General features: G+C 41.6%; 4 protein-coding genes and 1 pseudogene across 5 annotated transcripts; 3 read left to right on the top strand and 2 right to left on the bottom strand.

Moving 5' to 3' along the window:
• Positions 1 to 247: 247 nt before the first annotated feature.
• BDCG_00399 (uncharacterized protein) lies at positions 248 to 1,585 on the bottom strand. The gene is made up of 3 exons (XM_045415910.1): positions 1,155 to 1,585; positions 890 to 915; positions 248 to 757 (listed from the first exon to the last, which is right to left on the bottom strand). Exons 1-3 carry the CDS (start codon positions 1,476 to 1,478, stop codon positions 451 to 453), a joined length of 657 nt encoding a protein of 218 aa, XP_045271750.1. The 5' UTR covers positions 1,479 to 1,585; the 3' UTR covers positions 248 to 450.
• Positions 1,586 to 1,865: 280 nt separating this feature from the next.
• Positions 1,866 to 3,051, top strand: BDCG_00398 (uncharacterized protein; the record flags this gene model as incomplete). The annotated part of the gene is made up of 2 exons (XM_045415909.1): positions 1,866 to 2,177; positions 2,827 to 3,051. 2 exons carry the CDS (start codon positions 1,866 to 1,868, stop codon positions 3,049 to 3,051), a joined length of 537 nt encoding a protein of 178 aa, XP_045271749.1.
• Positions 3,052 to 4,037: 986 nt separating this feature from the next.
• On the top strand, positions 4,038 to 7,672 carry BDCG_00396 (Ras guanine-nucleotide exchange protein; the record flags this gene model as incomplete). The annotated part of the gene is made up of 2 exons (XM_045415908.1): positions 4,038 to 4,577; positions 4,631 to 7,672. The coding sequence occupies 2 exons, from the start codon at positions 4,038 to 4,040 to the stop codon at positions 7,670 to 7,672; spliced, it is 3,582 nt and encodes a 1,193-aa protein (XP_045271748.1).
• Positions 7,673 to 10,292: 2,620 nt separating this feature from the next.
• Positions 10,293 to 10,703, bottom strand: BDCG_00395 (uncharacterized protein; the record flags this gene model as incomplete). Its single annotated transcript, XM_045415907.1, has 1 exon — positions 10,293 to 10,703. The coding sequence occupies one exon, from the start codon at positions 10,701 to 10,703 to the stop codon at positions 10,293 to 10,295; it is 411 nt and encodes a 136-aa protein (XP_045271747.1).
• Positions 10,704 to 12,670: 1,967 nt separating this feature from the next.
• On the top strand, positions 12,671 to 12,759 carry BDCG_16125 (annotated as a pseudogene). The gene has a single exon. The product of its transcript is annotated as a tRNA-OTHER (tRNA).
• The last annotated feature ends 523 nt before the right edge of the window (positions 12,760 to 13,282 follow it).

The raw sequence follows: 13,282 nt of genomic DNA, 5'->3' as shown, positions 1-13,282 counted from the left end.
CGTCTGCTACCTTTCCAACTCTGGTTAGACTATAGGCCGACGGCGGCCCACTAATAAGCTATTAAACCTGAGTTTAGCGGAGCATTTCCAAAGACCTGGATCACCCTATTCAAGTGGGCGCAACCCCTTTTATCCTCTGGGACATGGGGAGAGCTCAAGGTTTGCTCTTCTCGTTTCGAACAGTTAATGCCTAGACAGAACAAGTTCTCACAGCTCTTACCACCAATTAGCTGTGAGGGAGTGTGATTGATACACATACATTTCCCGATGCCCAAGCTTTCCCGATTGTTGTTATTCGCAGCCCACGCCTTGCTGTGGAGGATATTTGAGATTGAGTATGCAATTGAGGAGACTCAATCAGTTAGTTATGGCCGGGGGATGGAATACTGACGCTGCTAATTAGCAGCTTCAATCTCGACTTGGCTCTCTTGGCAACTATTGCGCATTTCGTTACTGGGCGGGTTGATAAGAAACTGCCCAGTCGGTGTCGCTCGTCTGGTGTACGGAGTACGGATTACTGAAAAACGATTTATGCAGGCGTTTTCGGGCAAGCAACAATGATGTGATGAGCCTGCACACTTGCGGACGTCCAGGGCTTGCAGATGCCGCCAAGATCGAGTTATGACTGCCCGGAGTCCCTGGGTTATATTTCTTATGTATGTACAGAGTACGGGAATGTCCATGGACATGTGTACCAACCGCAAGATAGAGATATGAAGCATTATCACCTGCTACTAAGAGAATGCGATGGTCGGAGCTATATATGGTGTAGTGATATAGAAATTAGTTTGTTTTAAACATATTTCAGGATCAATATCTTTTCATTTTCAAAGGAATCAAGTGTAGCGATATCTGGGAACAGGAATCCAAAGAGGGACTGTGTATGCACCCTGTACGGGGTACATATCCAGCCATCTGGAGAATAAAATCGGCGAACTCCCCCCTGAGTTAGCGATTAGGACGCAAGGTCTTCCCCATCTTGTATCAGAGTGTGTGGTCAGTTTCAGCTTATCTTGGAAGAAGATACATATTTGAGACGAGATGTGTTTGAATGCAAATGTTATCTCTGCCGAGAAACCAAATGGATCTCCCTTTTTTCTTTTTCTTTTTTTTTTTTCAGTCTCCCTCTGGCAGCCTTATTTTGTGATTTTTACCTGTTTGCTCCCAGAGATTTCATGTTTGAGGTTCAAGAACTTGGTCACTGAATGAGGGACAGTTGAGACACTTGTAGGAAGAATATGATGATAGATCAATTGTTGCTGCAGAGTAATGTTAGCTCTAGGGATGTGTCGACAAGTCAAGCTACTTGTTGCAGAAGCAGAACCAGCCTTAGATGAAGTTTGATCGGTCTTCTTCCTGCAGCTGCATGAGCGATATCCTGCTTGATGCCCAGCGATCATCACATCCTTGATATGCTTGGCTGGAGCACCGCTGGGAGTTTGAACGCCATAGGCTTGAAAGAAGATATCTCTGACCATGTGAATTAGAAAGATCGAAGCAAGTTTGTTTATAATTCTGTGTAAGTAAGCTTTGTCACCGGCTAGAATTCTTATTGCTCGTTCCCTTTGCTTTTATTATATTCACACAAAATGAATGATTTACTACTGTTTGTGAAAGGGGAAGGGGATGAGTACGAGCAATATCATTGTCTGGGTAAACCTTATGAGAAACTCTTCAAAAACTTTCGGATCTCTCAGAAATCCAAGCAAGCCACTCTGCGCCCAGAACGTCTTTGGCTTGTTGGGCGGATTTTAAGGTTTCGGGGACCGGCATCGTGTTCAGAGGAACCATGCCGTCTATGGAACTGTGTTGCAATTTTTCTAAGTCGAATGAATAATCTTCCTGTCGGAAGAAAACAGTAGTGGATGAGGCTTGACCCTTCCAAAATTCAGGCTATTGAATTGCAAAATCTTATTGGTCCTTGGGCGTTGGCATCTGGGGTTTCCCTCTTCTTGCCCAATTGCTCCTGGGAGTCGCCGAATCGGGCTCTCGCGTCCATCATGCAGCATCTGTTCAGCGGTGCCTTGGTGGGAGAATGCAATATATTATGCACGAAGGACGTCTTTGATTTTGGCCTTCCAGGATCAAAAATGCATTATACACAGTCTATGCTCAGGGCCCTTATTGACCAGGATACTAGTGATAGCCGGGCCAGCCACGGGATCGTGATGGGCTGCGTCAGCCAGTAGCAACCGCCATTCGGGACTCCTGACTTGAACGCCAAAGCGTAATTCTCTCTTGCTCGGTTGCTGAGCCTGTCGTAACCCTTCGTAATTTTCTTGGCTTCGTAAGCTCGACAATGCTTGGCCGGGGAAGAACTAGCTGAATCCTGGGCCTCGAAAGCTCCTAATACAGCGGGGACTGAGAGTATCCCTTCTATTGGGGATAGCGGGTTCCGAAGCGTGAAAGGTTTTGTAAAAATTTCTAATTCTAGGCTAACTTTTCTTTGCCCTGCAAGGGGGTGACCTTGGGGCCCCTCGACTGGGGAGGAAATTCCCAATTCCGCCACTCACAGTTGCCCGTTAGACTAGCTTGGGGGGTTTCCGCGCTGCAACCTCCAACTTGTGACGACAGCTTGAGAACCCCGTGCCCTCAACTGCGCTTCCGCCTCATGCGCCTGGATTCCAATTGATGCGAAGTTTTTTTCCTCCCCGCAGTGAGAGCGCGCGGATCATTCCTGGGGGGTCTCCAAACTGATGGCCGACCTTCATCCTACCTCACGTAGCGAGGTTGTTCATGATGAGGTTGGGGGCTTAGACGAGGGTCCGGCACGCTTTTAGTGGGCATAATCTGATACCGGACTGTCAGAGTCACTGAGCATACTAGAACCCAGGGGAGAAGAGTACACTAGCCCAGCTTAGCGCAGAGACATTCTTGGGACGGGAACCGGGAGAGCAAGCCACCTTGTCGCCGTCAACTTTCGAGTTTCTCAAGGCAAGGGGCCTCGAGCGGAATCAGAGCAAAGCTAAAGCTACCGCTGTTCTCTCCACACGCGCTACCAGCAACGTTGGAACGGCCAATCTTGAAGCCTCCACACCGGGTCCAGTCTAAGCTTCGGTTGTTGTGTTTTTGTACTTACTTGGTTGCTCGCTCCACTGCTCGCTCCCTCAGTAGGCTTCTCCACCAGACACTCGCCTCTCACTCTCTTTGCTTCTTCCTCCTCCTTTCTTGCTTTCTCATCTCTCTCTGGTAAACCCCAGGTAGTTTCTTGTTTTGCTTCCTTTCTCTGTCTATGCTTGTGCTGTGGGCTTTTCTTTCTTGTGCATATACCCCATAGCTGCCGTTCTGCCTTTGCCGGTAGTGTACTTACCCCGTCGATCTCCGTTTTCCTGGGAGAAAACCTGATTCATTAATCCCTCGCCTTGAATGAACTGGCCAGGTTTGCTGTCTGGTAGTATACTACCTTGAATATTCGTGCGAGTCGTTGCGGGCATCCATCGTGTTGACACTGAGTGTCGTTGCCCCTCCCGACGTATTCCCTTTTTGGGACATATCTCTCCATCTCTTCTGCTCGCCAACAACGCAGTCTGGATACTGGCGTGTACTGTCTGTCTGTCTGCCGCTGGACAATAAACTGGACGAATAAGATAACAGCAGCATAAGTATCACCATTTAGAAGACATTTTGATAAACGACGCAGGCCGCCAAGCGAATTGACTGTCATCCTTCACTACCCCCGAAATCGAATCTATCGATACCTTCTCTTGTTGCTGGTACGTCCCTCGCAATCGTTCATCCGTTACTACATCGCACATTCCGCTTGACATATACTCCAATTACCATCACCAAAGGATTCCGGTTTGAGTAAACACCTGATTACTTTTGTGAAGAAGTCGAATAATCCACAGGGGATCCTAACATCGTATCCACAGGTTTTCAATCGTTGACGATCAAACTCCCTCCCCGCATAAAACCGACCGGTTGGACTTCTCCAGTCCATGGACAATGTGTGATTGTATCCGTTCGCAAAGATAATAGAGCTCTTGTTATCAACGCTTCTCGGAGTTTAAAGGATTGACGTTTCTGGTGTATTATCCATGGAGATTCTTGATGACCATGTTGCTCCCCTTAACGTTCTGAAAGGCAAAGCTCATGCACAAATGCACATCGTGCCCCTTCCTAACCGCATTATCCCGAGCAATATGTTTTCCCCACTGCCATCACAGATGCATGTAACGCCCCCTCTAACGCCGCATAGCTCGCTGGAAGATATTGTTGAGCGGCGCAGTCATGACGTCTCCATATTCCACAATTACCTGCGCGCGTTCTACCCCTTCCAACCGAATGCAGGAGTTTCTTCATCGACGGTTACTCTACCCTTGGACCAAGGGGATATAATCCTGGTGCATTCAATTCATACCAACGGCTGGGCTGATGGTACTTTGCTGGACAGCGGTGCTCGTGGCTGGTTGCCGACAAACTATTGCGAGGCATACGACCAGGTTCCTATGCGACCCTTGCTAAAATCGTTGACTGATTTTTGGGACACTATTCGTGGGGGGTCCGTGTCCACCCTCCATCAGTTTACCAATCAGGATTATATGAGGGGACTGATAGCTGGTGTACGGTTTTTACTGGTTAGTAAACTTATTGTCCCTTGACCTCAACTCCAACTGATCGAGATGACTAGGAAAAATCCGAATGCTTGACACGAGATTGCCACTTAGTCCAGAAATTTGATAACTTGCGGAGAAACAGAAAGGCGCTCCTTTCAGATCTGTCCTCCTTGGTAAAACTAGCAAAAAAACTACAAGATGTTGCGAATGGCGGGCAACTTGATGGGTCTCTGGACACGATCTTCGACCAGATGCTGTTCAAAGCTTTCAAAATCATTACCCGAGGAGTACGGTTCCTGGATGTCTGGAATGAAGAGATTGGTCTAAGTAGAGCCATCGCAGAGCTGGATGTTCCATCCGTAAGCCTCGGCCACGATATATACGACGTGCCATTAACACCACCTGTGGACGCGTCGTTCTCGCCCGGGCCTACTATGGGATCTACGGTTTCCTCTGGTTTATCCTTTAGCATCAATGGGGTCAGCACCGTTCTAGACCAAGGGGACTGCTCGGAGGGTACCCACGGTTCAATCGAGCAGGCAGGATTGTACAACGCCCATAATGCTCGAAAACCGCAATCCATCCAGCCCAAGAGGATATCTATTTCACACCGTATATCTTACAACGGATCATCCTCCACTCAAAATCCTAAGCTTGCCTCCACGCTACTTGCCTCCGCCTACGATGAATTCCTTGGTGTGCTTGGTTCATTTATTGGTCTCCATCTTCAATCTCGGTCTTCGACCGAACTTCTTCTGACGACACAAAAGGCAACGCAGTCCTGTCGAACATTGCTCACGATAGTCGGAACTATATGCGAGCGGGATCTCCATCGTTCGGACCTCCTGGAACGATCTAAAAATACGTTGTATGATAGGATTACGGAGCTTGTCCATGCAACTCGGGATGTCTTTCGACCAGCAAACGCCACAGACGACGAGGTTGTATTCATGCCAGATGAGGGAAAGAGGCTTGTTGATGCAGTGACTGGGTGTGTTCGAGGAGCTGGCGACTGTGTTGCGAAGGCAAGATATATATTTGAGCAGAGTGGTGATTTTGAGCTAGAAAGTATAGGGCTCGGTATTACTGGATTGAATCCGGACAAGCATGAAAGCTCTACTGACAGCCGGTACATTGATGATTCGGAAGATCAAGCAAATGGAGATGACCAAATGGAAAATGTGGATGATGGCAATGAGGTCTCTGTGCGGTCGGCCTTGCCACGCATCCTAATACCAAACAAACAACTCCCTTTTACCCCGGACCTGACTGGTGGTGCTACTCCATCCTCTGAATACACCAGCGCAATGGCCCAAACACCAACCTCAGCGCTAGGCGAACCACTGAACTTGGATATTTCTTCATACGATCATCTTGCGGATGCCTCTGCTTCTTCTGAACATAGCAATGCTTTTGCTCCTTACCATGCTACTTCCCCTGAAGATTCCCATCCCTCGGATATGTGCCATGCCGGGACGACGGCGGATTTAACAAGTGTAGCAAGCGAAACGACTTACGTGGACAGTATTCGAGATTCGGAGGTGAGTACTGTTTCCCAGGCGTCGACTCGAGTCACAACACCCGATTTCAACAAACCACTCCCATCCGCCGTTGCCCACAGCAGCTTACAGAGTTCTCAGTCAACCCTAATCGAGGAAGGCGATGATGGGGAGAATTTGTTGGAAAAGACTTACGCCCAGGAGCTCATGTTCAAGGACGGCCAGGTAATCGGAGGTAGCCTTAGGGCCCTCATCGAAAAACTGACTGCTCACCAATCCACCCCCGATGCTCTTTTTGTTTCCACCTTTTACCTCACGTTTCGACACTTTGCAACGCCTACCGACTTTGCTGAAGCGTTGATGGATCGTTATGATTATATTGGGGATAATCCCGAAGCTGCTGGTCCCGTTCGTCTTCGAGTCTACAATATCTTTAAGGGTTGGCTTGAGTCACATTGGCGCCATGACTGTGATGATGTCGCTCTTCCCTCAATACTGAAGTTTGCTCGGAGCAAACTGATGCTCGTCTTGCCCTCGGCGGGGAATCGGCTTGTGGACCTTGCAGAAAAGGTATCCACTGTGCATGGCCCAGTGGTTCCACGGCTTGTGTCTTCCATGGGCAAAACAAATACGGCTGTTGGCCAATATGTTAGCCCCGATGTTCCTCTTCCACCACCACTCATATCTAAGAACCAACTAAACCTATTGAAACAATGGAAAGCTGGGGGTCAGCCTATCACTATACTGGACTTTGATGCTTTGGAACTGGCGCGACAGTTTACGCTCAAGGAGTCTAGGATATTCTGCTCCATCCTTCCAGAAGAACTGCTAGGTACTGAGTGGATGAAAAAATCCGGATCTCTTGCAGTTAATGTCCGAGCCATGTCGACGTTGTCGACAGACCTAGCTAATCTCGTAGCCGATTGTATTTTACAACAAGAGGAGCCCAAAAAGAGAGCCGTTATCATCAAACAATGGGTCAAGGTCGCGTCTAAATGCTTGGAATTGAATAACTACGATTCTCTAATGGCGATTATCTGCTCCCTTAATTCCTCTACCATTTCTCGGCTGAGACGCACTTGGGAGCTGGTTTCACACAAGACGAAGATTTTGCTGGAACAATTGAGGGAAATTGTGGATGTTTCTAGAAACTATGCTGTTCTTAGACAACGGTTGCAGGGCCATGTGCCTCCATGCCTACCTTTTGTCGGAACCTACCTAACCGACCTGACCTTCGTGGACCACGGAAATCAAGACACACGAGCACTCCCGACTGGCGATGGAAGCAAATTGGTCATTAATTTTGATAAGCATATGAAAACAGCGAAGATCATCAGTGAACTTCAGCGTTTCCAGATACCGTACCGACTTGCTGAAGTTCCTGAACTGCAGACTTGGATACAGGATCAGCTCGTTCGCGTCCGTTCTGCGGGAGAGAAAAGCTTTCAGAATTACTATCGACGCTCCCTAGTCTTGGAGCCCAGAGAACAGCCCCTCCAGCGTAGTAGCCCTCGAGAGCCCAACCCAGCTTTGGCTCGTGAAACTCCCAAGGACAAGTTCGATTTCCTCTCGTGGGCCCATAGTTCCAAGACGAAGACGGTTACTTCTCAGGGCTAGTTTTCTTGTACTGGAAGGCTTTATTCGCCATAATTGGTAAACAGACCCTCTTACGCGTTACGATTTGACGACCATGATACTCCCTTGATTCTTCTCTTTCCATCATTTTATTCGCACTCGTCAATAGTTTTTGGCTTGATCTTTTTTCATGTGTACACACCTTTCTACTCTTTTTTTTTCAATTCAGATATCCCTTGGACGTAATAAATACACCCCCTTTTTTGACTTTTTTTTTGCTTTTTTTTTTTTTTTTTTTGGCCCGGGAGGGGGGGCGTAGTTGACGGCCACTGTTTTCGGTTTCTCTCTTCACGTTTTTCTAACGGTATAAACTGGGAGAATGGATGTACAACCTCATTTCGGGAAAACATACAGCAGGAAAACTGAAGAAAAGAAGCATGGCATGCGAATGCCCTTAATTTTTCCTTGCGTTTTTGTATTTGGAGAACCATGGTCACACGACCCTGACCCTGGGCAGGAAGAGTTGCAGAGCGAATCTCTTATTTATTAACCTTGGTTGGACTTTTTGACTTCTTACTTTTAACTCGCATCATCCAGTCGCGTTGTTTTGTTGCTCTCGGAACGAGATGAAAACGCACATTCTGAAATTGGAGTTGGCACATACCACATGTTCACTTGAAGTGGACGACATCCGCATGTTTCGGTTTGATTTCAAGGACGGGGGTTAATAGGCATAAACATGTTAATGTTGTACGTTAGGCGATTCAATAATTGCTACTGTCAGATTCAAAAAGCTTTTGATTTTGAAAATTTCTTATCACTGTTTCAAGCCCCTGAGTTTCTGTAGAAGAATCAACAGCTCTCTATTCTAGAAACACCAACTTTTCCATTCAAAAAATGCTGGAACGTGACATCACAGGCACCTCTAGACTGACCGTGTGACCGTGTCTGGAATCAGGACTAGATTTTTTAATAGTCTCATTATCAATTTGACTGATCTCATTACACAGTTTTAACATTAGATAGTAGTCTCATAATGTCTCAGTGAGAACTTACTGTCTACTCTTATCACATTTTTCAAATAAGATCATGATTTTCACTTCTCAATTTAAATTATGTTTATTACTTTAAATGACTTTAAATATTATTTAAATATTATTAAAAAGTATTACTTTTTAAAAAATTAAAAATAGTCTAAAAGAAATCTTAAAATATTTAAAAATAGTATCTTTATATTAAGAATGAAATTAAATAGAATTAAATGAAATCATTTTCTTATTTTTTTTAAGTCATAATTTCATTTTAAAATCTTATATATAGTTACTTTGCATGTTTTTTTAATGACTAGTCTTAGCAGAATTCATGTCAAGAAATGTATAAGACTAGATTAAATAAGATTAAATATGAAATTCATAGTTCTGACAGTCAGTCTAGACATCTTATTAAAAATATTTAAATACTTCAGCTTATACAGCTTAAATCAATTCTCAAATCTTTATTCTTTTTTTCATTCTGCTCTTTTTATACATTCTCTACAGTATTTTCATTTCTTATACTCTTGTCTATGTTCATTTTTGATCTCTGTGTTTATAACATATGCTGCTAAATGCACTGTAATATAATCTTATATAATGTCATATACATCTCTTTAAATTTATAAGTGAATTGATCAGCTGACTCTGCAGTCTGTACAGCTCTGATTAATCTGATAATAATGATAGAGATGATACAAAGTAAAAGAGAGTGGTAAAAGTAATAGAGATGATAATAGTAATAGTATAGAGAGCTGCGTAAGCAGCAAAGTGAGTGTAAGTGAGTACTTGATACTTGTAGTATATAATGATATAGTCTAGCTGACAAGATTCTCTATATAGAATGTGAGAAATATAACTGCAGTAGCTGAAGCAACTATCAAGACTTTTACTATGAAAAATTCTGTTAGAAGATTTGATTTGAGCTATTATAAAAAAAATGTTTTTATAGCATACAAGTCTTGATATACAGCTGCTAGTAGACTAGTCACTGATATTATAAATTTCATATTGAATTTCATTTAATCTAATCTCATACATTTCTTGACATGAATTCTGCTCAGACTAGTTATTAAAAAAACATGCAAAGTAACTATATATAAGATCTTAAAATGAAATTATGACTTGAAAAAAATAAGAAAGTAATCTCATTTAATTTCATTTAATCTCATTCTTAGTATAAAGTTACTATTTTTAGATATTTTAATATTTTTTTTGAACTATTTTTAATTTTTTAAAAAGTAACACTTTTTAGTAACACTTAAATAAAATTTAAAGTCATTTAAAGTAATAAACATAATTTAAATTAAGAAGTAAAAATTATAATCTTATTTGAAAAATGTGATAAAAGTAAATAGTAAGTCTTACTAAGACAGTATAAGACTACTATTTAATATTAAAACTGTGTAATAAGATCAGTTGAATTAATAATAAGACTAGTAAAAAATCTGATTCTGATCTCAGATATAATTATACAGTCAGTTTAACTGCTAGATATTACATAGCTAGTTTATATTAGAAAATCAATTCTACAGAAAGATTACAATGTAGTAAAATTTAATATTTTTATTATTATCATTCTTATCTATAAATGATTAATTTATACTCTGTAATAACTAATTTTTTTTTTTTTAGAACCGCTCCACCACGAACTCGCTCGATTTTTCGAATAAGAACCCGCCTATAGATCCATCGAAAAGCCCTCGATCATACGAGCATTTTGACCCCATCGCTGACTGCATACCCCGTGTGGTGGTGGAGTTATCCAGCCAAACGTGAACCAGACGTCGTTCAGAACTCCTGCGTGGGATTATCCCCCATTCTCCCCTACCACACCACAACCCCGGGCCAAATTGCCATACAAATTGTAAGGTGAAGAGACCTAGCCATATGCGCCAATCTTCTCGATTTTGGAAGATCCCTGATCTGTAGTTGTGGAGATATCTGAGGAGCGACCTCCGCGAAAACCCTGTCCATCTTTGATGTTCTAAAACACCAACGCCAAGTCCCACCCTCGTACTGCCCTTCTCAATCTGGCCCATCCCCGGCAGAAAAATACAAAAAGATACCTCAGTGATAATATCAAGCACATAATCAACAGCCACTTCTGAAGTGCAATCTCCGCGGTCTGTTGTCAGTGTATCTAGACATCAATGCCAAGTCTCACCCTTGTACCACCCCTCTCAATCTGGCCCATCCCCAACAGAAAAGTACAAAAAGATACCTCAGCAACTGTACTCAATACATAATCAGCAGACACAACAACTATAAAATCAGTATATTTCAAGATCTGACTGAGCCTTTGATCCCTGCACAGTGAGATATATTAAATCTAGTTTTAATATCTCAATATTCAATAGATTCTGTAAGGAATTGAGAACAGCAACACTAGATTTCTATTGAATTTGAGAATTAACTCTATATTGATATAATCATTGACAAAGTCTTCTATTTTAAGATATAAATAACCAGTTTCTCAACATTCTGCTGACAATATTTATATTATCATATAGAAATAGACTTATATTCTCTATAATATCAAGACTCTGAAGAGGGAAAGTCTTGATAGAAGATATACAGTAGTGCATATCTTAGCAGTTTCTATCTCATTCTTCTGCAGCAGTTAATGTAAAAAAAAGATCTTAGAAATAGTTTTTTACTTCTCTTGAAAAAGTAAGATGTTTTTCTCTGGGTTTTATACAATATTCTTACAAAGAATTAAAAACAGAGTTGTTTTCTGTCATAATTTCATATTCTTTTAAGTAAGAATTACTTTTTCAGTGACTGAAGAGCTTTCATTAATACTTAATTCTTTTTTACACTCTTTATTAACTGATTTGAGTTGCACACTTGTTGTGTGAGAAGAATTGAATGATTTAGAATAAAATTGAATAGTTTTAATCAATTTCTCTGCAAAAAATTGATTTATTTTTTATCAGTTTTTCTCTCAAAAACTGTCATATTATCTGATTTATTATTAATTGATATCATACTTTTTCTCACTGTATCTCAAGAAAGAGATTGTAAAGATTTTATTAATTTATCTTAAAAATCAATTTTAGTTTATTAGATTCTCTTCAAAAATCTAATCTAGTTACTGAACTAGTGTGAAAAAAATCAGGTGTTTTATACACAAAAGTCTTTTATTCTTCTTTTGAAACAGTCTGACCAACTTTTCAATTGAAAACAGACTTAGAAATATCTCAATTGAAACAGTCTGACTAACTTTTCATTGAGTGAAAACAATGAGTTCAAAAATACACTCAGTTAATGTGAAAAAAGATGCTTTCTCAAATGCTATTTCTGAGATTGAAATTCTGAAGAGAAGAAAGAAAGAAGAAATAGAGAAATAACAAGTTCTTGAAATACAGAAACTTGAAAAAGCAAGCAAGATTCTTGAAAAGCAGTGTCTGAGTGAGATGAATGAAGAAGTTCTGTTAATTCTTCATGCTCAGACTAGATAACTACAGCAGGTGATTAAGTTCAAACTTGAAATCTCAAACACAGTTCAAAAAACCTTGAAAATTCCTAGTACAATCACTGACTCTTCATCTTACTCTTCTTCTTTCTTTTTTTCTACTTCTTCTTCTTCTTTGAATCAGAAGAAAACATATGCTCAAGCAGCTGAATCTGCTATCTCTAAATCTGCTATCTCAAAATCTGCTTAAAATCCTGAGAAAACTGAGAAGAATACTGCTTATGTCTCTATTCATAGAAAAGTGAAAAAGAAAATGCAAAAAGAGAAAAACTTTCAAATCTTCAGAAATAGAAGACTCATTCTCAAAGTCTCAAATCAGAACATTCTGCAAAGAAATAAGCTAAACTTAAATCTCATTTTCAGAATTAGAAATGAAATTAATCAGCAGTTCTTCTCTCAGTTGATGACTGATATTGAAGTTCAAAAACCAGTTATAGCTTCAATTGAGTTATCATTCTTTGAAAACTTCATCATTCTGACTACAATGCCTGAAATCAGTGCTGAATTCCTTATTCAGAATGAGAATCTCTAGCCCCGGTGGCTGAATGGTTAATGCGGCCACCTGGTAGCGCCTTGGCGTGGGAAACCAAGGTGTGTGGGTTCAAAACCCGCAGGGGATACATTAAATCCGGAACTCAAGCACCTCAGGTTTCTAATAAATACAGAGGTGTACAAATCGCTTCAATAAAATCGCTCTATGTTCCTGGGCTGGGAAGTTATTATCACATGTATCTAATTGTCACTTCTTTGTATTTCCTATGTTCTTGTTATCTTGGCGTGGTCTCAACACCTGTATTTCCTCCTGTATAACCAACACTTGGCCTGTATTTAACATCACGCAAGGACTCATCATAAGCTCCGCTTGCATATGAGTATAATGGAAGAATAATAATAATAATAATAATAATGAGAATCTCTGAAAGTCAGCAGTAAAATCTTTGCTAAACATAATAATTCTATCTAAATGTCACGCTCCCGGCCGCGCCAAGGCCCCGTTGCGGTTCCACACGGCCCATCGCTTTCATGCGGATGATTTCATCCTGTCTGAACTGGTTTCCAACCACCCTATGACATCATTCAGATATATCATAGAAAGATTCAATTGATGAATATGAGAACCCTGCTTCTATACAAGGTCAGCAG

The sequence above is a fragment of the Blastomyces dermatitidis genome (genome assembly GCF_000003525.1).
Source record: "Blastomyces dermatitidis ER-3 genomic scaffold supercont1.1, whole genome shotgun sequence".
NCBI classification, from domain to species: domain Eukaryota; kingdom Fungi; phylum Ascomycota; class Eurotiomycetes; order Onygenales; family Ajellomycetaceae; genus Blastomyces; species Blastomyces dermatitidis.
Note: the sequence above shows the minus strand (reverse complement) of the source record. Positions and strands in the feature narration are given on the sequence as shown.

What these genes read in the sequence shown, in the direction of transcription:
- BDCG_00399 (XM_045415910.1), bottom strand. Translation starts at nt 1,478, where the DNA reads ATGGTCAGAGATATCTTCTTTCAAGCCTATGGCGTTCAAACTCCCAGC. An exon ending in AAATCTCTGGGAGCAAACAG is followed by an intron (nt 916 to 1,154) that starts GTAAAAATCACA and finishes TTTATTCTCCAG; the next exon opens with ATGGCTGGATATGTACCCCG. An exon ending in GGATATGTACCCCGTACAGG is followed by an intron (nt 758 to 889) that starts GTGCATACACAG and finishes CACCATATATAG; the next exon opens with CTCCGACCATCGCATTCTCT.